Here is a 22092-nt window from a genome sequence, read left to right as displayed (position 1 = left end):
TACAGAGCACGGAATCCTTACGAAAATCCAACTGTTTGTGCTGTTTTCGGGAAAGAACAAAGGAAAGCAAGCGTCTAAATCATCTATAGCTATATGGATCAAGCAGGCTATAATTGAGGCTTACAGAGCAAAAGGAAGTTCTCCTCCAGACGGCCTCAATGCCCACTCTACTAGGTCATTGGCTACCACATGGGCAGAGAAAGCAGGAGCTACTCCAGAGCAAATATGTAAAGCGGCTACCTGGACGAGTTTTTCAACCTTCATCAAGCATTACCGTCTAGACCTGTTGTCATCCAAGGAACAGGCCTTTGGGAGAAAGGTGCTGCAGGCAGTGGTCCCTCCCTAATGTGGGTAAGTTCTTGGTTATCCTCTCATGGGCTTGACTGGAAGACAACTGGAAAACCGGAGTTAGAACTTACCGGTAACTCTATTTCCAGTGGTCTTCCAGGACAGCTCAGTTCCCGCCCGATATGCAATGCTAATGGTATGACTCATGTAACGTTGTTGTGGTGGAGTTATGTCGACTCTCTCATAAATGGTCCTCCGGTTCTCAAAATAACTGAAGAGGGATGGTATTAGGGGGTCTTTTAACTGGTTATGGTGACGTGTTTCCTGTTTGGAGGAGGAGTTACACACTCTCATGGGCTGTCCTGGAAGACCACTGGAAATAGAGTTACCGGTAAGTTCTCTAACTCTGGTTTTCTGCTGCTTTATCTTGAGTAATATTTCCATTACATTTCCAGAAATTCAGATGAAGCACAAACAACATCTGATGGAGAAGACTGAGACTCTAGTGGAACATAGACCCCCAGGAACTACCCTGGAACCACAAAGATCCCTCATCAATGAGCGTTATGTGAACCTGATTGTAGTCTCCACAGATCAGTTCAGGAAACGTCCCCAGAATGAGCTAATACAGACCGGGGTGAGACATGAGGAATGCTTGAAGGAAACACAATCTGGACTGGAACATATTTCTCCCAATAGGCTGTTCAGATGGAGCCACCAGTCACAATGTGCACCACATGCAGTAATGGTGAGCGGAGTGCCAGGAATAGGGAAGACCACACTGATACAGAAGTTTGTCTATGACTGGGTGACCGGAAAACACTATCAGAGATTTGTTTTTGCCTTCTCATTCAGATTCCGGGACCTTAATAGACTGGGAGAGGTCAGCTTGGAGGAGATGATTCTTCAACAATATCCGTATCTGAAGAGTCAGATTGAAAATATATTACAACATCCAGAGAGACTTCTTTTTCTTTTTGATGGCTTAGATGAAAGTGTTCACCGAATGGATTTCAGATTAATTGAATTGTGCACATATACACATCGTAGAACAAATTTTGGTGAGATTGTAATCAGTTTGGTGAGGCAGAGTCTTCTTAAGGGTTGCTCTGTACTGATAACCAGCCGCCCAACTAGACTGGCCTCAGTTGATACTGGTGTCTTCCAGAGAATAGTGGACATCATGGGATTTCTCCATGGAGACAGACTGATCTTCTTTAGAAATTTATTTGGAAATAAGGAATTGTCAGAAAAGGCTTTTCTTTATGTGCAGGAGAATGACACGCTGTACACTTTCTGTTATATCCCATCATACTGCTGGATCATCTGTACAGTGTTATCGATGTGCTTCAGAGCCCAACCAACAATCACTGATCAGATGATGGCATCATTGCCCAAAACAGTGACACAACTCTTTGTGACTTTTGTCTCCAACATTCTGGCCAATCACAACCAGAATAAAGATGGTGGTCACCCTGCCCGGGAACTGCTGACATCTATTGGGTGGATGGCAGAACATGGAGTCATGAATCACATGATTGTATTTGATGAGCGTCATCTGGACTCATTCAGTGTGAGAAATGATAAACATCTCTTTTCATGTTTCATGATGGAATCTGGTCAGCCTCCTGATGTGGATTACACCTTCTTACATCTCACTCTTCAGGAGTTTTTTGCTGCTTTAGTCCATTTCATGAACTATAATTCTGACAGATTACAGAAAACACTTGATGATGCTGAATCTTACAAAGATGGCCATGCTGAAATACTTCTCCGTTTCCTCTGCGGTCTCTCAGACTCTTCTACTAGATCCATGTTAAAGTCTCATGTGGGAGAATTGTCTACTCCGGCTGCCAGACATGTCATCACCTGGATCCAGAAGAAAATGGGAAAAGAACGAGGAGACAAGAGAGATCTTCTTAATGTCTTCTACTATCTCCATGAGAGCAGGAATAAGGCTCTGGTGTCACAATGTGTTGGATCAAACAAAGTTGACTTTTCTGATGTCCCCCTCAGCCCTCTGGACTGCTCTGTGCTGTCTTCTATGCTTCAGTCCTGCAGAGAAACAAAAGAAGTAAATCTAAGTTCATGTAATATTCAGAGTGAAGGATTGAGGAAACTTGTACCGGCTCTTCACAACATCAAGAGTTTGAGGTAAGGAATAACTATGAATAATCCCATTTCTGTGTTGAACTGGAATGATCAGCAATCTCCCAGAGAAATGACTAATTATTGTTGTTACTTGTCTTCTATTATATGAGAACTTTATATGTATTGATGTGATCACATTGGATGACTGCACAGAATGAACAGATGAGTAGAGGCAGCAGAATGCGATCTCTGGGATGCCTGTCAGACACATAGCAGTGATAGTATTGGTCCAGTGTCTGTGGGGTCTCTGACCTTACAGAGCTACAAGAGCCCAGCACTGCCTATATCTTCCCTTTTATGTGTGACCACCGGAGGAAATTCTCCTTCCATTTTATTGGTGAGGTCGCTGAATGATCAGATAAGAAGATGAGTGCATGGAAATGTTTGTTTTTATTATAAATACAGATATAACGTTAGAGATAACTGTGATAACATTCAGGTTCTTCAGTTGTTGCTGTCCCTGCAGGCTGCACAAATAAGGAAATGGGAAACTATACTTTGTATGTACAGATCGGTGAGTTTCCCTCAGTGTGACCTCCAGGCTTGTGCTGACATCCTGCTTTCATGCAGAAGAAGAATACACTATATTGCCAAAATTATTGGGACGCCTGCCTTTACACGCACATGGACTATAATGGCATCCCAGTCTTAGTCTGTAGGGTTCAGTATTGAGTTGGCCCACCTTTGCAGCTATTACAGCTTCAACTCTTCTGGGAAGGCGTCCACACGGTTTAGGAGTGTGTCTATGGGAATGTTGGACCATTTGTGGGGTCATGTACTGATGTTGGAGGAGAAGGTCGGGCTCGCAGTCTCCACTCTAATTCAACCCAAAGGTGTTAGATCGGGTTGAGGTCAGGACTCTGTGCAGGCCAGTCAAGTTCCTCCACCCCAAACGCCCTCATCCATATCTTTATGGACCTTGCTTTGTGCACTGGTGCGCAGTCATGTTGGAACAGAGATAAGAAAGATTAAATGTAAACAAATCGCCAGGACCAGACGGGTTACATCGGAGGGTACTAAAGGAACTTAGTCAAGTCATAACCAGACGCTTGTACAACATTTTTATGGATGGTATAATAATAGGTTGATTGGAGGAGAGCAAATGTAGTACCAATATTAAAAAAGGGGAATAGAAGTGAAACTACAGGCATGTCAGTCTAACATCAATAGTATGTAAAATATTTGAAGGCATGATATAGGACAAAGTGCAGGAATTTGCAAATATAAAATGGTATCATAAGTGGTAACCAACATGGTTTCATGAAGGACCGTTCTTGCCAGACCAATCTACTAACATTTTATGAAGAAGGAAGTACTAAATTAGACAAAGGAATACCCGTAGACATGGTTTATCTGGACTTTGCTAAAACATTCGACACAGTACCCCACAAATGCCTAATCCATAAACTAAGATCTATAGGTCTAGATGAAATTTTATATACATGGTTGGAAAATTGGCTGCAAGAATGGACCTAGATGGTAGTGATAAATGGGTCATTCACAAACTGGGCAAGAATGGGGAGTGGGGTGCCCCAGAGTTCAGTCCTGGGACCAATCCTGTTCATCTTATTCATCCATGGCATAGAGATTGGACTAAATAGCTCAATTTCGTTTTTTGCGGATGATACTAAACTCTGCAGAGCAGTAAATTCTGAACAAGAGATATTCGCACCACAACAGGACCTAAGCAAAATTGAGGCATGGGCTACAAGATGGCAAATGCGATTTAATGTTGAATAATTTAAGGTTATGCACATGGCAGTAAAGAACATGTGCGCAAACTACTACTTGGGGGGTGTTACTTTTGGGAAGTCACACATAGAAAAAGACCTGGGGGTCCTCATAGATCACAGATTTGGCAATAGTAAACAATGCCAAGCAGCAGCCAGCAAAGCGAACAAGATACTGGCATGTATTAAAAGAGGAATTGTAGCAAGGGATCAAGGAGTAATACTTCCACTTTATAAATCAGTGGTGCAGCCCCATCTTGAGTATGTGGTACAGTTCTGGTCACCGACTCTCAGGAGGCACGTCCTGGAACTGGAGAGAGTTCAGAGAAGGGCTACAAACTTAATTAAAGGGATAGAAGGCCTGAGTTATGAAGACCGCATTCAAAATCTTAACTTATTCACCTTATAAAAGAGGCAATGAAGAGGGGAACTTATTGCAGTCTTCAAAATCATCAATGGGGACAACAATATTAGGAACAAACTGTTTAATTCCAAAACTGTACTGAGAACCCGGGGACACAAGTGGTTAGAAGAGAGAAGGTTCAATCTTAGAATTCAAAGAGGGTATTTCACTGTGAGAGTGCTGACAGTTTGGAATTCATTGCCACAGGTGGTGGTATGTGCTGATAACATTGATAAATGTATGAAACTTCTGGATGAGTTTCTTCTTTCGCAGAATCTACAGAGATATGGGAAGGTAAATACACACACACACACACACACACACTCACATGCATACATAGGTTGAACTGGATGGACCTTGGTCTTTCTTCAACCGTACATACTATATTACATACAACATAGTATGTACAACATTAAAAGCAATCATCCTGTGATCACTATTACCCAATGTATCTCTAATCGCTATGCCTGCAACTAGGTCCACATTATTGGAAATTAATAAATCTAGTATAACATTCTTCCTAGTTGGGACATCAACCATCTGATCCATGAAATTGTCCCGCAACAGGTTTAGGAAATGGCCAGCCTTTATTGAACAAGCGGTTCAATTTGACCAATCAGTGTCCAGATAATTGAAGTCACCCGTTATAACAACATCGCCCCGCTTCCCAGCTATTTCTATTTGGTAATGTACGTGAGCCTCCTTTTCTTCCCCCATGTTTGGGGGTTTATAACACATACCCACAATTAGTTTACAACTAGCTTCAGTCTTATCTAGTTCTAGCCACAAGGACTCAACACCATCACAACTGTCTGTTGTGAGGTCATCTCGTATGTGCACAGTCGGATTGTTTTTCACATGCATGCATACCCCTCCCTCCTTCTACCAAACTTGTCCCTCCTGAGCAGGTTGTACCCTTGTACATTAGTTGCCCAGTCATGTGGGCTGTCTAGACAAGTTTCTGTTATTCCCACTATATCGAAGTCCTCTTCGTGTAGCATAAGTTCAAGCTCTTCTAATTTGTTTGCTAGACTTCTAGCATTTATGTGCATACATTTTAGTTTGCTGCTAGTGGTTTGAGTTTTATTATTTCTCATTCCTGAAGCCCAACTAATTTCTTTATCAGACCTCGATACGGTTGATATATTATTGATTAGATTGACTGGGTTGAGCCCCCTGTCTCCCCTTGTATCACAGCCCTCTATATTAATTGCTCCTGTAGTTACTTGCTCTTCATTTATTATTCCCAATTTTTTTCCCTCCCCCCAGGTTTAACGCTCTTCCAATCTTTTAACCATTTTCTCCCCCAAAAGTGCTGAACCTTCCCCATTTAGATGCAGCCCATATCTGCTATAGAGCCGGTAACCGACTGAGAAGTCAGCCCAGTTCTCCATGAACCCAAAGCACTCTTTCTGACACCAGTTCCACAGCCACTTGTTCAGTTCTGTCAACTTCCTCTGCCTAATAGACAAATTTAAAGTGCCAAGTAGGAACATCAACCGAAAAGTGCATGTGAAGGATTACTAGGGGCGCTGCCCCACTTCAGCCAGGGGAACTGTAACACTGTGAGAAAACAAAAGAGAAGGGTGCCCACCCTACTGTAGATTGTTTTTAATAATAAAAGGTAGCAAAACAGAGTAGAATCATACTCACAATGGTGGATTAAACAAGAGCATTCAACAAAAGCATGGAGGACATCAGTGAGAAGCTGCACAGTCACCCTGTGTACCAGCACAGAATGCCTGCGTTAACGCGTTTTCGGGGTCACGCCCCCTTCGTCAGAACATGACCTCAACCTCACTCGTGCAACAATATTTAGCAGTATAGGGCCAATAGGAAGCACTCAATGATAGGGGAAGCCACCTTTCAGGTCGGCGTCTTGGTTGCCTTGACGAGACCTCAGCGCTCCTCCTGATATCCGCTTCTAAAAGGGATGCCGTGCCCTCTGGCCAATCAAAGGGCTCGCAACGAACCAAGCCCCCAGTCAAACAAGGTACCCCCACTTGACCGGACGGCCAATCACCAGGGGATATGATCGATGTAAGTCAGCATAATCTGACTATGTGGAGAGAATTGATAGGGGGCAACTGTAGAATGTGCTCTGATTTGGGGGTGCCCTTAAATTACTGATGAACAACTGAATCTTAAATAAGTGTTGGGTTTATTTACAAATAGGGATATACATACATATTACCATTAAGGGAATTTGAAAGGGGAATTGGGGATAGGAATTAAGGGTAAGGATCCTACAGCTAGCTACACCATTCTCTCTCTCTCTTTCACACATGCCATGGGGTTTTTCTCCTGTTCTCAGAACACGCCTCTCCAGCAGGTCTCAGCGAATCACATTCTTGATTGGAGAGTTCAGAAAGACTTGTCTTGTCCAAAGGTCTTGCTGGTCAGCTAGGCTAGTGTCACACAGGAAGAAGGTTCCATCATATGCCCCTGCCCCCATCCCAGCATATATGCATTGCTGACACAGGTGTGGGCAGTAAATACCAGCAGGGGGTCGGGCTTGCCCCAGGACATGACCGTCCTGGCAGATCTTCATTCCTCAGTGTCCAGCCCCAAGAACCCTTTGATGGTCCTCATTTACATATCAGCCACCTGCTGATTCCATTCAAGATATCAAGGAACCCTCCATCAAAGATGTATCATAGATGTCAATGTTATCGATTCCAACAGCAACCAACAAACGGGGGTTTATAAAAGCATAGAAGACTCCGGGCCTGATTACAAAAACAATGCTGCAAGTGTGAGGATGAGGTCCAGGACATAAATATGCTATAAGAGACATAAAAGCGCAAACAATTCTTAAAACACTTTCAAAGCTTAAAAGACTGATTAGTCAACAACTATCCCATACGTGATCCTGTAAGGGGAGAGACTGAAGGCCATAAGCAAAATTCCCGGACCCAGCCCCCGCTTCGAGGCAGAAATGACATCCTTAGCCGTTTTTCTAAAGAAAAAGGGCAAGCACCTAACCGTCCAAGTTGGCATGCTAGGGACATTTCCAACAAAGGCCCACACAATAGGAAATATAATTCCCCTCTGACCCACTTCCATAGGAGAGGGCAATGGCGTGCCTGTCCCTTGCAAACTACACTTAGAGAAGTTCCAGACAAGTCTAACAATCTTGTATGCAATCATGAGAGCACTTGGATTCCGTCTCTTAAAAAGAAGAGAGTGGAGATGGCACCAAGTTTGGTGCCATCTCCACTCCTGGTCCAGATCAACTGGAGACCTTGGATCTCAGGACCTGCCAAAAGGATACTATGGGATTAGAGGCATGTGGTCCCCCTCTTCCTGCTCAGCTTTTTGTGACCACTCTTGGGCATCAGCGGTAGATGAACAAGAAATCACGGCGGAGTGGAATAGAATGGGTACCAAGCCTAAAACCTCGGGCCTAGAGAAGGTGGGGTTGCCATTGAGGCCTTTTCTCACCCCCCCTTTTTTGTCAGTAGTCCAAACATTGAAAGTAAAGAAAAAGAGAAGATCGTTAGACCGAAGAGAAGAAGAGGGTGTAGAGCTTGACGTCTGATCCAACAAAAAAGGCAAGTTAGGTCCTTAACGTCTGCCCCTCTCAATCAGACCATTAAGATCTTTAATCTTTCCTCCCATCAATTAGATGATTTGGAAACATCGGTCCTCCAGAAGGGCTTGAGTTTTGCCCCCAATTCTTCCCCGAATTATTTTTCTTTATTTCTGGACTTAGATTTATACGCAAGCTTACCTTACATCGTCACTTTCTGTCAAAAAAGGCCAAATTGACACAACCATCATCTTCTGAGACTTTAGAAGCAGAAGATGTGGGTTTTGACACAGACCAGTCAGCCCTCCAGGACCTTGAAGAACTTTGGGATGGACACGAATTGCCTTGTGAATCTGTCATACATCTAGATCCAGATATTCAACATACCAGCTTTAGACCTAAGTCTATCTTTTATCCCCATCACTCTAAGGGGAATTTAATTTCCACTTTTTACCATCTAGTGCATACAGATATAAGGAGGCTTTGCTCCAAAAGAATTGGGAAGACCTCTAACCTTACATATAAGGAAAAATTAGCAGTGAAGTCTCTTAAAAACAATACCACCATTATTATTAAGCAGGCCGATAAGTGAGGAGGTCTAGTTATTCAAGATAGAGCAGACTATATAGCAGAATCCACTAGACTTCTGTCAGATTCTTTGACATACGAGAGACTGAAAGGAGACCCTACTCGGGAGTATCAAAAAATGTTTGATAATATCCTGAAACAAGCCTGCACCATAGGGGTACTTCTCAAGTCGGAATACAAGTACCTTTTAGTGGCTCATCCTTGTATTCCTCATTTCTATCATACCCCGAAAATTCATAAAGATGCAACTAGACCACCAGGTAGACCTATCATATCTGGTATAGAAAGTCTGACTTACAATATAGCCAGTTATATTGATTCATTCTTACAGCCCCTGGTGTTGGAACTTCCCTCCTTTGTTAGAGATTCAGGGCACATCCTTGAAATCTTGAAAAAATTCACTTGGAGAAAAGGCTATTTATGGGCTTCCCTAGATGTTGCCTCCCTTTATACTTCCATTGAACATCATTTTGGGCTGGTAGCTGTGCAGCATTTCATGACAAAATCAGGCACCTTCAACTCTAAACAGGCAAATTTCATTTGACAAGCTATCGAATTTGTCCTTACCCACAATTACTGTTCATTTACAGACAAGTTCTATATTCAGCTGAAAGGTACTGCCATGGGGGCAAGATTTGCTCCAAGTTATGCCAACCTCTTTATGGGGTACTGGGAGGAGCACTTTATCTGGTCAAATAATCCGTTTGGGTGCAATCTGGTACTCTATGCGAGATATATTGACGATATTATCACCTGGGACGGTACACAGGAGGAGTTCTCTGGGTTCCTAGAGCATTGTAAAAAGAACCCGTTCAAACTTGAGTTCACTCATGTTATAGATGCAGAAAGCTTGGTCTTTCTAGACCTGGAGTTAGGTACGGATCAGACTGGTCTAATAACCTCCAAGACACACTTTAAACCAACAGCAGGGAACTCATATTTGCATGCAAAAAGTAATCACCATCCCAAATGGATAAACAATGTACCTGATGGGCAATTTGGTAGACTGAGACGCACGTGCACTTTAGAGTCAGACTACAAGGACCTGGGGATAGGTCTGACTAAAAAATTCTTGGATAAAGGATATGATGCCAAGACGATTGAGAGGGTGTTTGAGAAACATTCCATACCCATTTCCAAGAACAAAACAAAGGATAGAGGAGTTTATAATATCAGCTTTTGCACACAATTCAACGACGGAGCATTTCACAATTCCAAAATCCTGAGGAAGCATTGGAGAATCCTCGGGGAAGACAACATCCTGAGGAATTCTCTTCCAAAACTTCCCAACGTAATATATAAAAAACTCAAAGACCTCCATAGTGTCTTGGCCCCCAATTGACTCAAATCAAGGAATATGTCCCATGCAGGCAAGGGACTTTTTGGTCAGGTAGGATGTTTCAAGTGCAATGCTGCGAATTGTGGAGCCTGTCCATTCCTCTGGCACAGGAAAAAAGAAGTGTCGAACTCAATAGGCAAGAGCTTCCCCATTAAAAATGTCATTAACTGTGCATCGCAGTATGTGATATATGGCATTCTCTGCCCTTGTGGGAAACTTTATGTAGGACCTACCTCCAGAACATTGAGAACAAGATTTGGGAAACACAAAAGGAAAATTCTCAAAAAGGCGGATGACCATTCCGTACCTAGGCATTTTTTAGAATCACATAAATCGAACCCGGTGGGTTTGAGAGTTTTGGCATTGAAGCCATTCCGGAAAAGTTAGATGAAGGGATTAGGTTCAAGAGGCTTTGCCAGAGAGAAGCCTTTTGGATCTACTCCCTGAAGAGTCTTCATCCCCAAGGTCTCAATGAGGGTCTAGAATTGGCTTCATCGCTATAATCGCTTTGATTGTTCTGTAGAGAGGTCGACTTTGTACTTATTCCACTGTTTTTATACCACTGTTTTTATAAGGGGTCCCCCATCACTTAAAGTGACATTAAACCCTCAGATTTTTTAACATAAACCAATACTGTAATGTGCGCCTTACTGTAATCCATGGTTGTTTCCCTTCTCTTCCTTTTAAATCTGTATCTGTTCTCATGCTGGGCAGAACTTCTGTTTTGCAGCAGACTGCCTTGTCTCAGGAATGGATACATGGTGTCTGTGTGTACGTTTCTATAGGCTTGTAACCTGAGCCAGCACTACAGGAAGAGGCCCTGAGCTGAAAAGGGAAGTTCTCCCCAAGCATGAGAAGACATGAGGATTTAAGAGGAAGAGCAGCAAAGAGAAGGGAAACAACCATGGATTACAGTAAGGCGCACATTACAGTATTGGTTTATGTTAAAAAATCTGAGGGTTTAATGTCACTTTAATTGTGTCTGTTAGTCTACTGTCTGTTAATTAACAAATCATTTTTATTCAACATATATTAAAATGCTAATATTGGCCCTTTACATTTCCTCTATGGGGATTTGTTAATGTGATTGATGCGTAGCGACTACACTCATTGACCAAGAACATTTCTGCATTACACTAATTGTTCTGCACCATTTTAATTTAGTGCTTTTTTGTCCTATTTTTTGTCCTATTTATTATTCAGCCATTTCCCATTATGCTACCTGATTTTTCATCCATGATTTATTGATTATTGATACATAATGTGGATTGTAGTCCAATGGTCTACTCACTTTGACACCTTTATAATACTTTTTAAAATACCGTTTAGATTCATCCATCTGTTCCATTATTATTGTTGTCTTATACTACCATTCGTTCTATCAACTTTCGATTACGTTTTATCAAATTATATTTTTCTTAATATTTACACAACAGATCTACATCATGTCAGACACCTGTCTGCCCATCATATTCCTCTTTAAAGAGTTCTTTTAGGAATTTTATATTTAATGAATTAACTGTTTTGACTAATTAGTCTTTTAAGCATTGAAAGTGTTTTAAGAAATGTTTTTCGCTTTTATGTCTCTTATAGCATATTTATGTCCTGGACCTCATCCTCACACTTGCAGCATTGTTTTTGTAATCAGGCCCGGAGTCTCCTATGCTTTTATGAGCCCCCGTTTGTTGGTTGCCCCCTATCAATTCTCTCCACATAGTCAGATTATGCTGACTTACAACGATCATATCCCCTGGTGATTGGCCGTCCGGTTAAGTGGGGGTTCCTTGTTTGACTGGGGGCTTGGTTCGTTGCGAGCCCTTTGATTGGCCAGAGGGCACGGCATCCCCTTTAGAGGCGGATATCAGGATGATCGCTAAGGTCCCGTCATGGCAACCAAGACGCCGACCTGAGAGGTGGCTTCCCCTATCATTGAGCGCTTCCTATTGGCCCTATACTGCTATATATTGTTGCACGAGTGAGGTTGAGGTCATGTTCTGACGTAGGGGGCGTGACCCCGGAAACGCGTTAACGCAGTCATTCTGTGCTGGCACACAGGCTGACTGTGCAGCTTCTCACTGATGTCCTCCACGCTTTTGTTGAATGCTCTTGTTTGATCCACCATTGTGAGTATGATTCTACTCTGTTTTGCTACCTTTTAATATTAAAAACAATCTTCACTAGGGTGGGCGCCCTTCTCTTTTGTTTTTAACTTCCTCTGCCTCCCTCCAGTGTCTCCTGGCACCGGCAGTATCTTCGAAAATACTACCGTGGAGGTCCTTTTCTTCAACCTAGCACCTAAGTCTTTAAACTCGTTTTTTAGGATACTCCATCTGCCTCCAAATATGTCATTGATGCCGATGTGTACCATGACAGCTGGGTCATGCCCAGCCACATCCAATAACCTGTCCATCCATTCCACAATGTTTTGAACACGAGCCCCTGGTAAGCAACAGACTGATGCGCACGGTCCCGGTGACAGATTACCCTGTCTGTCCTTCTAATAATAGAGTCCCCCACCACCAATATCTGTCTCATGTCCCTCCATCCTGCTCCCATACTTACTGGAGCAGTCACTCCCCCTGCGGATAGGGGAAGCGTCTTGCTCCAGTAATGCCACCCCTGAACTAATATCCCCAATATCCTGCAACCTGGCATATTTATTGGGGTGCATCAATTCAGGACTGGCCTCTCTTGTATTCTTCTCCGTATCCCACCTTCTAACGGTAACACAGCCACACACCTCGAGATCCTGCTCTTCCATACCCCCCTCCTCCTCTATACCACCAGAACCTGATGAGTCAAATCCCAACTGCTTCCTGAACCACTCTCACAATTTGAGCCTGATGAATTCTGGCATTGTCATCTTGGAATATGTCCATGCCATCAGGGAAATCCAAATTCATTGAGGGAAAAACCTGGTCATTCATTCAGTATATTCAGCTAGACAGCTGATCCCATGTTTTGGGCACATAACATTGCTGAACCTAGACCTGACCAACTGAAGCCACCCCAGATCATAACACTGCCCCCATAGGCTTATACTGTAGGCATTAGGCATCATGGGTACATGGCTTCTTCTGCCTCTCTTCTTACCCCGAGGGTGAATCTGGACTCATCTCCACATTACCTTTTTCCATCACCCCAGAGTCCAATCTTAATGCTTCCTAGCAAACTGAAGCCTTTTTTACAATTAGCCTCACTGATCTGGTTTTCTTAAGGCTACACAGCTGTTTAGTCTCAATCCCTTCAGTTCTCCTTGCATTGTGTTTGTGGAAATACTTTTACGTCCACTGTTAAACATTGCTGTGAGTTCTACTGTTGATTTTTGAGGAGCTGATTTCACCAACAGTTTCTGATGACGATCATTCAAGATTTTATCCAACCACACTTCTTCCCTGAAGGTGATGGTTCACTACTATCCTTCATCCTACTTGTCCTTAGTGTACATTTGAACATTATGGCAGCACAGCATAAAACGTGTACAAAAGGAGAACAATGACACTGACTGTGATCAGTACTTACCTCTCCCCCTCTCACAATGACTCTGCGTATGACATGAAGGGGAGAGACATCTTCCATTGCAGTCATTGTTTACACCTGTGATCTGTCCAATGGCAGTGTGACCTCAGGTATTGTGCTCGTACACTAGGGGGTGAACACGGATATAACAAAAAAAGATGTTATGAAACAGATATTTAGAACAGTCACTGTGCCACCTTACCATTTCATTACTACAGCCAATGCTGGAGGGGTTAACCTTCCAACTACGGATTCACCGATACTAGTATCGGTGCTGATGCCGAGTATTTGGGCAAGTACTTGTACTCGCCCAAATGCTGCGATGCCTAGCCTGATTCTTGAGCTTCCAGTATCGGGAAGCCGGGCAGCAAGTCATTACACGCTGCCCAGCTTCCTGATTGGCCGGGAAGCTGGCTCCATGCTCCCTCGTCACTTGTGACTCGCTGCCTGGCTTCCTGATTGGCCAGCTTCCCGACCAATCAGGAAGCTGGGCGCGTGTAATGACGCAGTGCCCGGCTCTCTGATCGGTCGGGAAGCCGGCTTCATGGTCCCTCGTCACCTCGGCCAATCAGGATCTTTACAAGCCGCCCAGCTTCCCGGCTAATCAGGAAGCCAGGTGGAGTGTCATTACACGCGGGCTGGCTTCCTTAATGGGAAAGACACTCACCACAATTACGTTTATTGACCATTGAGTTATATGGTCATGGATATCTGGTGAGTGTGTTCTCAGTTACCATAACACATCGGGAGTCGGGAGCACTTTATTTCAGAGGAGCATTCACATTGGATTTTGCACAAAAGCACTTTATACCGATTTACTAAGGACTATTATTGAATATTGTCATATTGATTATTATTATGTTTGAAAATATATGTTTATGAAAATGTACACATTGTTTGGAAGTTTATGCACGTTTATGAGCAGTAGCGCAGTGCACACGATTTATCATGAAAATACAAGAACAATGCCTGCATCTGAATGGATGTGATGTTTTGTAAGCGTGCTGCCAGAATGTTGCATGGATTATATGACATTCACAGCCACAGTTGATATTTACATTGATGTGAGATGAGAATTTATATAGTTTATTTTCTTGTAGCTATTGTATGGGTAATTCATGTGCTGCCATCTAGTGGTCGTTTTAGTTAATTGCACTTGGTTATTGCACATGTTTTCTGTGTTCCCTCCCATCTATGATACATTTCCCCTTCTTGTTCAGTATGAAGTGTCATGGCTGCTCCTAACAGGGCCACATGTTAATCTGCATTGCATGCTTGAAACATTATCATCTTTGACTGAAATACCGCCAATTCATTCATCTGCTGTATCCTGTTGTCTGCTGTAACCTGATGTACAGAATAAAGCACCTTTGTGGGTGGAAAAGGTATATGGTCAGTTCAGATATCGGATAAGGATTGTCCTCAGTGATTGTATCTGCTTATACAGGCCGGGCATAGAGGTCTCAGCAAGGGATAAATCGCTAATACAACAATCGGAGTCAGAATAGTAAGCAATTTTCAACCCAAATTCTCTGATATTTCATTCATACAATGTACTACAGATGACAAACAAGGCCACTCATTGAGCACATTTTGGCCTCTTCATGAAGACGTTTCTGTGTATAGTCGGCTTTATTCTGATATCTATTAATATAGATGAGCTAGTAGGAAATCATACACGGGTTGATTTGATCTTACTGCAATGATCAGAGGCTCATGCAAATTTCTTTCATCTGGCATAACCATCCGCTATTCAGTGTTAAGGGATCTCCCCATTACTTCCTATGAGTACAGAGCTCTTATCAGCAGAGATAAATAGAATATCAGATACAAATCACCCCGTCCAATCACTAGCAATGCTGATTCCTCACACTGTCTGCTGATACCATTCATGCTCCGTACACAAGGAGATTATAACACAATACGAGTCATGTCAGTGGTATTCTGTGCTCATCCTGTGTATGAAGATATCATCATCTCTACATATGGGTGACAATATTGGGGTGTCTCCTCCATTATAACATTTCTCTTATAAAATGATATTACTGGAGTTTTATAAAGTGATGGAACATAAATGATTCCAATAAAGAGAAATGAGTTCCATTCATGTAGAGAATAGTTACATTCATTCCTGGGGGAGACATTCACTGTCTTCTGGTAACATTGTTCTCTTCTACAGCTTGTATAATAATCATCTGACAGACATTTCCTGCCCCGACTTGGCATCTGGAATAAGAAATAACCAGACACTGAACCTGTCTAATAACAAAATGGAGGGTCCTCATTTCAGGGATCTGATGGAAGCTCTGACAACAAGCCGGATAGAGGGATTAGAGTGAGTATAACAGGACTGACTGAGACAATAATATTCAGGGACAGTTTAACCCCTTCCTACCGAGTATACACATATTTGTTGCCTCATGGAAGTAGGACTTCTTTTGTGTATCTGCATATATGTGTACATGTGTTTTTACTGGAAGCGTGCTCCATAGAATGTCACCAAAACAGAGTCTGAGCTGACATCGACATTTCCAGGACTCATTCTAACAATCAGGAGGCCAGAGGACAAGTTCCTGATCTCTGTGATAGTCAGTTCATTGTATCTTAGAGAAGAAGAATGTACACACACAAAAAGACCATGTACAATAAATACATAAAATAAACAGAAAATAGTCAATTCAGGGCCTGATCCAGGTCAGTGTTGAGGTGTGTACACAGCAATCAAATTTTGGCTGAATCGGCAGGAATCTGCCAAAATGCAATCCATGGGTGGCCCTATATCCTTGAGAAAATTTAATATTAGATTGACTTTTAACCAAGGTACATGCTGGAAAATGAATAGCCGAACAGTGCTTGCAGCTAATTAACTTGCTGTTCTGACATCAGCAGGTGCCACTGTCAGAATACAATGTACATAGCGGGATATTTCTTCATTCATGCTGCTAGAATGGATTGAGGAATCTGTCATATTCTTTTTGTTAAACCTACGAGACTGAGTGATAAAATTCTGTCTGTGTGTACCCAGCCTTAGGCTGCATTCACACATAGCGTTTGCGGCTCCCGCATGGTTTTCCACGCGGAAGACCACGCAGGACGAAAACGCTAATGTTTTTAAATCCGCGTGGATGCCGCTCGTTTGCGGCTATTAAATAGCCGCAAACGTGTGGAATCCGCCGGATTATCACGCTTGCACTATTTCGGGGGGGCCACATGTGGTCCCCGCAATGGTGTGAAGGATGCACATTGAAGTGCATTGTCTTTTGTGTTTGGAGTGGCCTTCCGTGTATCCGTACAGCTGAATACGCGTGATGACCTACTCAGGTGTGAATGGAGCCTTAGTGTCAGGACCCATTCACACCCGTAGTTGTGCTACATCACATGGTTGCTGGTGTGTGTGCATGTTTGTGGCACAGTGCTGCTAGGTTTGATCACAATGCATCGCATTGTTTAATTTTGACTAGAGGTACACGTAAATAAAAATTTCAAAACCGAAATTAAAAAAATTGTCAGACCAAAATCACTTCCCATTCATTCATAATTGAGGATATACTAAGCATACTATGTCCTCAATTATTTACAAACACTCAGTGATCACTGAATGTTTGTACCACTCTCCTTCCTGACAGCTGTCACAGGAGGCTGAGCGAGCAGTGCGGGGAGGAGAGCTCAGCCTCCAGTGACAGCAATGGCTGCCTCCGCCCGCCCCGCTGATCTGTGACAGGAGGCTGAGTGTTGTGGGAGGAGAGATGCCGGCCGCTCACAGCGCTCTCCTCCCCCAGCACTCGTCCGGCTGTCGCAGTTTCTCTCCTCCCCGCTGGGACACAGAGCAGAACCCAGCGGGGAAGAGAGAATAGAATGCACCACTATATTGGCAAGAAAATGGCACTTTCGGCCAATATGTTTCGGCGACCGATATATCGGTGCATCCCTAATTTTGACACATTGCACGCTATACTCTTCTGTTAGAAATTTAGTGAAATGTCACAAGTGACATTTCATTAAGTTCTATTGGCACATCATGATGTGATTTGGTTGTACAGCACTGCACTGTACTGGGCTGAATAAAGCACTGCATGCCAATTTTCTCACGACACACCGAGGGTGATCTGAGCTCAACTGCAACAAATCAAATTACCTTATATTGTGTTCTGGCCATGCTGGAAAAAATAGCCAGCAAAGTCTCAACACATCCGGTGTAAATGGGTGACAGCGTTAGTGTAGGGTCAGTATCAGTGTGTTTTAGGAAGGATTAAAAAAAAAAAAAAAATTCTTACTATTGTTTCTGGGCCCTACTATGAGTAGATGAGTACAGTCTGAGAGCAACAAATCACACTCACATATGTGGTATCACTGTGAATATCAGGAGGGGAGAATTTATTTTGGGTTTGTTCTTTGGTGGTGGATCATGGTAATGACAGTAAATATGAAATTATGGATTATTTTTTACTATTTTGGGCAAGTTTTCCTTTGATGCTAAAAAAGTTAGACAGATGCTAGGTGAGATATCACTTACCATTTACTACCTAATGAATGAAATGTCCTGAACATAAAGTATAATTCACCCGGATACACTAAGTAGCTGCAAAGATATGAACAGTTTTACATCAAAAAGCTGAAAAACTGGGTTCAGGGGTTAAGATTTGTTTTCTCTTCATCATTAACGGGTTAACATTCCAATCATTAAAATAATCTGATAATGTAAACACAATGGATCTCATTACTGGACTCCCTAAGTAGCCAATCCCAGACTGTACTCTGATTTTAGAATCTTATCACACTCTGTTATCAGATATGAAATGGAGTTTTTCTAAATGCAAACATTAAATAGAGTCTGATATCCAGGGCTTGAAAAATCCACTCGTCCGCTCGTCTGTGACGAGAGGACGGCGGAGCCCAACGAGCAGCTTCCCGTAGATACACGGCCGGCCGGGAGCTTTACAGTCAAGCGATCGGGCGTCTCTAGAGACGCTTGATCGCTTGTATCAGCAGCTGTCACTGCCGTTGCCGGTCCCGAGATCCGCTGTGGTCGATGTGGCCAGGATCGGCGCGGCTCTGTTAGGCCTTGTTCACACCAAATGCAGACCAGATCCGGTCAGGTTTCTGCACACGCACAATGTGTTTTTGATGCGTTTTTACAGGAAGCTAACAAGGTTATGTGGTCATTTCCTTTTACCTCGAACCTTTCATTAGCTGTTCCGATTATTTCCTGCTTCCTCTGACCTTGTTTCACATGTAAAATTGTTGCAACATGGATCCATGGGATGCAGGCATGCTCCTGGTGATGGTTATTATACTGCTACGCCATTGTGTTGCTAAGGGGATACATATGACATGTAATATGACAGACAGCCACACAAGCTGCATGAAAAGCAGCTGCAGGTGTCAGTGAGCAAACAGACAGTGTGATAAGGAGGAGTGTTGGGGGGAAGGGGGGTGGATGGAATACTGCATTTGAGGAACTACTAGTATACAATGCCATTCACATTGAAGTACTCACCACAGCTCTCCTTATCTGTCAAGGACATATCCTTATATCCTGGGAAAACTCTCCCTGCTATCAAACTCCACTGGTCAGCCTTCTTTCTATTGTTCTTATATTGAAAGTGTCTGCTGTCATATAGCTCAGGGCACTGTTGAACCATACTTATGAATCTCTCTGGGTCACAAAACTGGTCCACCATTTTTCCTTTGCTCTCCAGCTCACAAGGTCACCTTTTCCAAAGACAGGAAGTGACAACGGAAGATTAGGTCATGACAGATGACCACAGAGGTTTTTTTTCTTTATGGTTATTTTTTCCCATTGAATTGCATTGCGATGCGTTTTTGATGCGTTCCAGAGCAGATCCAGAGCAGGTAAAATAGGGCTTGCCGCAGTTTTTTCACCTGCTCTGGATCTGGTCTGGATCCGCACACTGTGATGTGAACTGGAGGTCAAAATACCATAGGAATACATTGGACGCAGTTTTGATCCGGTCTGCACCTGCTCTGGTCTGGACCTGCTCCGCGCTTGGTGTGAACAAGCCCTTACAGGAGATCAAAGGGAGTCCAGTATACGAACTCCCTTTGATCTCCCTTTGAACTCCCTTTGATCTACTCTCCAGTCCCCGAATGCAGGAAGTGGTGTATATTACATCACTTCCTGCATTCAGTGTCACTCTCCAGCTAGAGAAGCTGATGAAGCCGATCTCTGCTTCATCAGCTTCTCTGGGGGTCCCTAGGTGACATTAGGGGTCTTCGAGACCCCTGATGTCTCCATAAAGAGGACCAGTCATGTAAATTGGCTATCCCATAGGGGTAGGGTTGCTTTCTTGTATCGGTGCATCCCTAATTTACACTAACATGGAATCGTGGTGCTGGTGACATCTGTATTGGAGTTCTGTTGTCAGCGGGGCCATCCGCAGTCATTACGAGCACCCGTTACTTTTGGGATATCGTGTAATGGGTGCGGCAAAGTATATGGATATTGCTTTATATAGTATATATCTGGGGACCTGTGGCACACTGGCAAGTTGTGATTAACTCCAAATACATGCGTCGTGTATACTTTACAAAAAAATTGCCGCGAGGTGCTACAGTGTTCGGGTTTGGCTTGAAGAAAAGGTGGCAACCCTACATAGGGGGCTTCTTAGCCCCCCATGTAATAGCAATAAAGTTGTGTGTAAAAAAAAAAAAAGCATAACATTTTAAAAAAAAAGAAAATTTGTTTTTAAGTCCCCGTCCCCCACATACACACACAGATATGCGTCGGGTGCGCCTACGTGCGAAGACGATTGCGCCTATTGTGCCGCACATGTTACATATCGCCGCAAACATCAGTGAGAGCAATAATTTTAGAGCCATTAAGGCCGGGTTCACACCTGGGTGTTTTACAGCGCTGATCGACGCGCTGTAAAACGCCCAGCAAGTGAAATCCCATTATTTCCTATGGGCATGGTTCACACCTGGGCGTATTTCAGCACGTCGGAACTAGCTGAAAAACGCCCTACGCCCAAAGAAGTACATGAACTTCTTTGGGGCGTATTTCCGCACGTATCCATTAGGATACAGCCGGATAGCCCTCGTAAACGCACATTTGATGCGCGTTTCATAGACCGCAAATCGGGGTAAAACCGCGCGGCCCGAAATGCGCATCATACGCGCATGTTTCGATCACCTAGGTGGGAATCCAGCCTAAAGGAGAACTATGAGGTGAGTGCTTTTCACTCATCCTCATAGTTCTAGCCGACCTGTGACAATGAGACTGTCACAGGTCGGCTCAGTAGATCGGGAAGTGAGCGAACACATACCGGCGGTTGCTCACTTCTCGATCCTGTCACGGCACAGGGCCGTGACCGGGGAGGTACTGGATTCCTCCCTCCCCGCTCCGATCCTCCAGCGCTGACTGGCGGAACGGATGGGGCGGGTACAGCTGGCTCTGCCTCTAGATAGGCAGAGCCAGCTGTCACTCACGCAGCTGGGCAGATCCAGACATAATTGTTGGGATCCGCTTCAGCTGTGGCAGTGGTGATTATATACCTCCAAAAGAAAGCTCTATCTGTCCCCAACATTTTTTTTGCATAAATTGCAAGGCTATAGTCCGGTCATGCTGACTGGTGACATTTTTGACTGACTGGTGAGACACCATCAAATTTTTCAAGCCCTGCTGATATCTAATAATATAGATGACATAATAGGAAGTCATACACGGGGGATCTGATCTTACTGCAATGACCAATCAGAGCCTCATACATATTTCTTTCATCTGACATAACCATCCACTATTCAGTGTCAGGGGATCTCCCCATTACTTCCTATCAGTACAGAGCTCTTATCAGTAGAGATAAAATGAATATCAAATAAAAATCATCCCGTCCAATCACTAGCAATGCTGATTCCTCACACTGTCTGCTGATACCATTCATGCTCCATACACAAGGAGATTATAGCACAATACGAGTCATGTCAGTGGTATTCTGTGGTCATCCTGTGTATGGAGATATCATCGTCTCTACACATGGATGACAATATTAGGGTGTCTACTGCATTATAACATTTCTCTTATAAAATTATATTTCCTGGAGTTTTACATTCATGTGGAGAATAGTTACATTCATTCCTGGGGAGAAACTAATTTTCTTCTGGTAAGATGGGATTGTACACCCCATTAAACACCCATCATACTATAACAATAAACCTAAATAATAAAAGTAAAACACAATGATTGTGAAATAACTATAGGCTGCAGCCCCTTTTATTGAGTTTAATCAATTTACCCAATAAATAGGCTTTACCCTTTATTACCAAACAAAACCACTGTTAACCATTAACAGACCACCATGCTTAGTCATCAAGATTTAGGCAGCAATAACTTACACCAACCAAATTATCATTTCTCAACCACTGTCCACCCACAAAGTAGGCGACATTACCTCATAAAGATTGACCGCGACAAGGGAAAGTAAAGCAAAGGGGAGGGTGGGTGGAAAGCAAGTGAAAAGATCCAAAAGGAATAGTGAAGATAATCCAGCGGTGTGTCCAGCTGTCAGTCCTGAGGTAACTGCTG

General features: G+C 43.3%; 1 protein-coding gene across 1 annotated transcript in view; it reads left to right on the top strand.

Annotated features, from left to right (window-relative positions):
* LOC108794212 (NACHT, LRR and PYD domains-containing protein 3-like) overlaps positions 1 to 22092 on the top strand; it is a gene marked incomplete at its 3' end in the record, with an annotated part of 134507 nt that overhangs the window by 23135 nt on the left and 89280 nt on the right. The window contains exon 5 of the mRNA XM_018565214.1: positions 744 to 2442. Coding sequence (XP_018420716.1) covers positions 744 to 2442 — 1699 coding nt within the window. The remainder of the gene's footprint in view (positions 1 to 743; positions 2443 to 22092) is intronic.

The sequence above is a fragment of the Nanorana parkeri genome, unplaced genomic scaffold (genome assembly GCF_000935625.1).
Source record: "Nanorana parkeri isolate BGI_ZX_2015 unplaced genomic scaffold, ASM93562v1 scaffold823, whole genome shotgun sequence".
In the NCBI taxonomy this organism is placed as follows: Eukaryota; Metazoa; Chordata; class Amphibia; order Anura; family Dicroglossidae; genus Nanorana; species Nanorana parkeri.
This window is presented reverse-complemented; position numbering and strand designations above follow the sequence as displayed.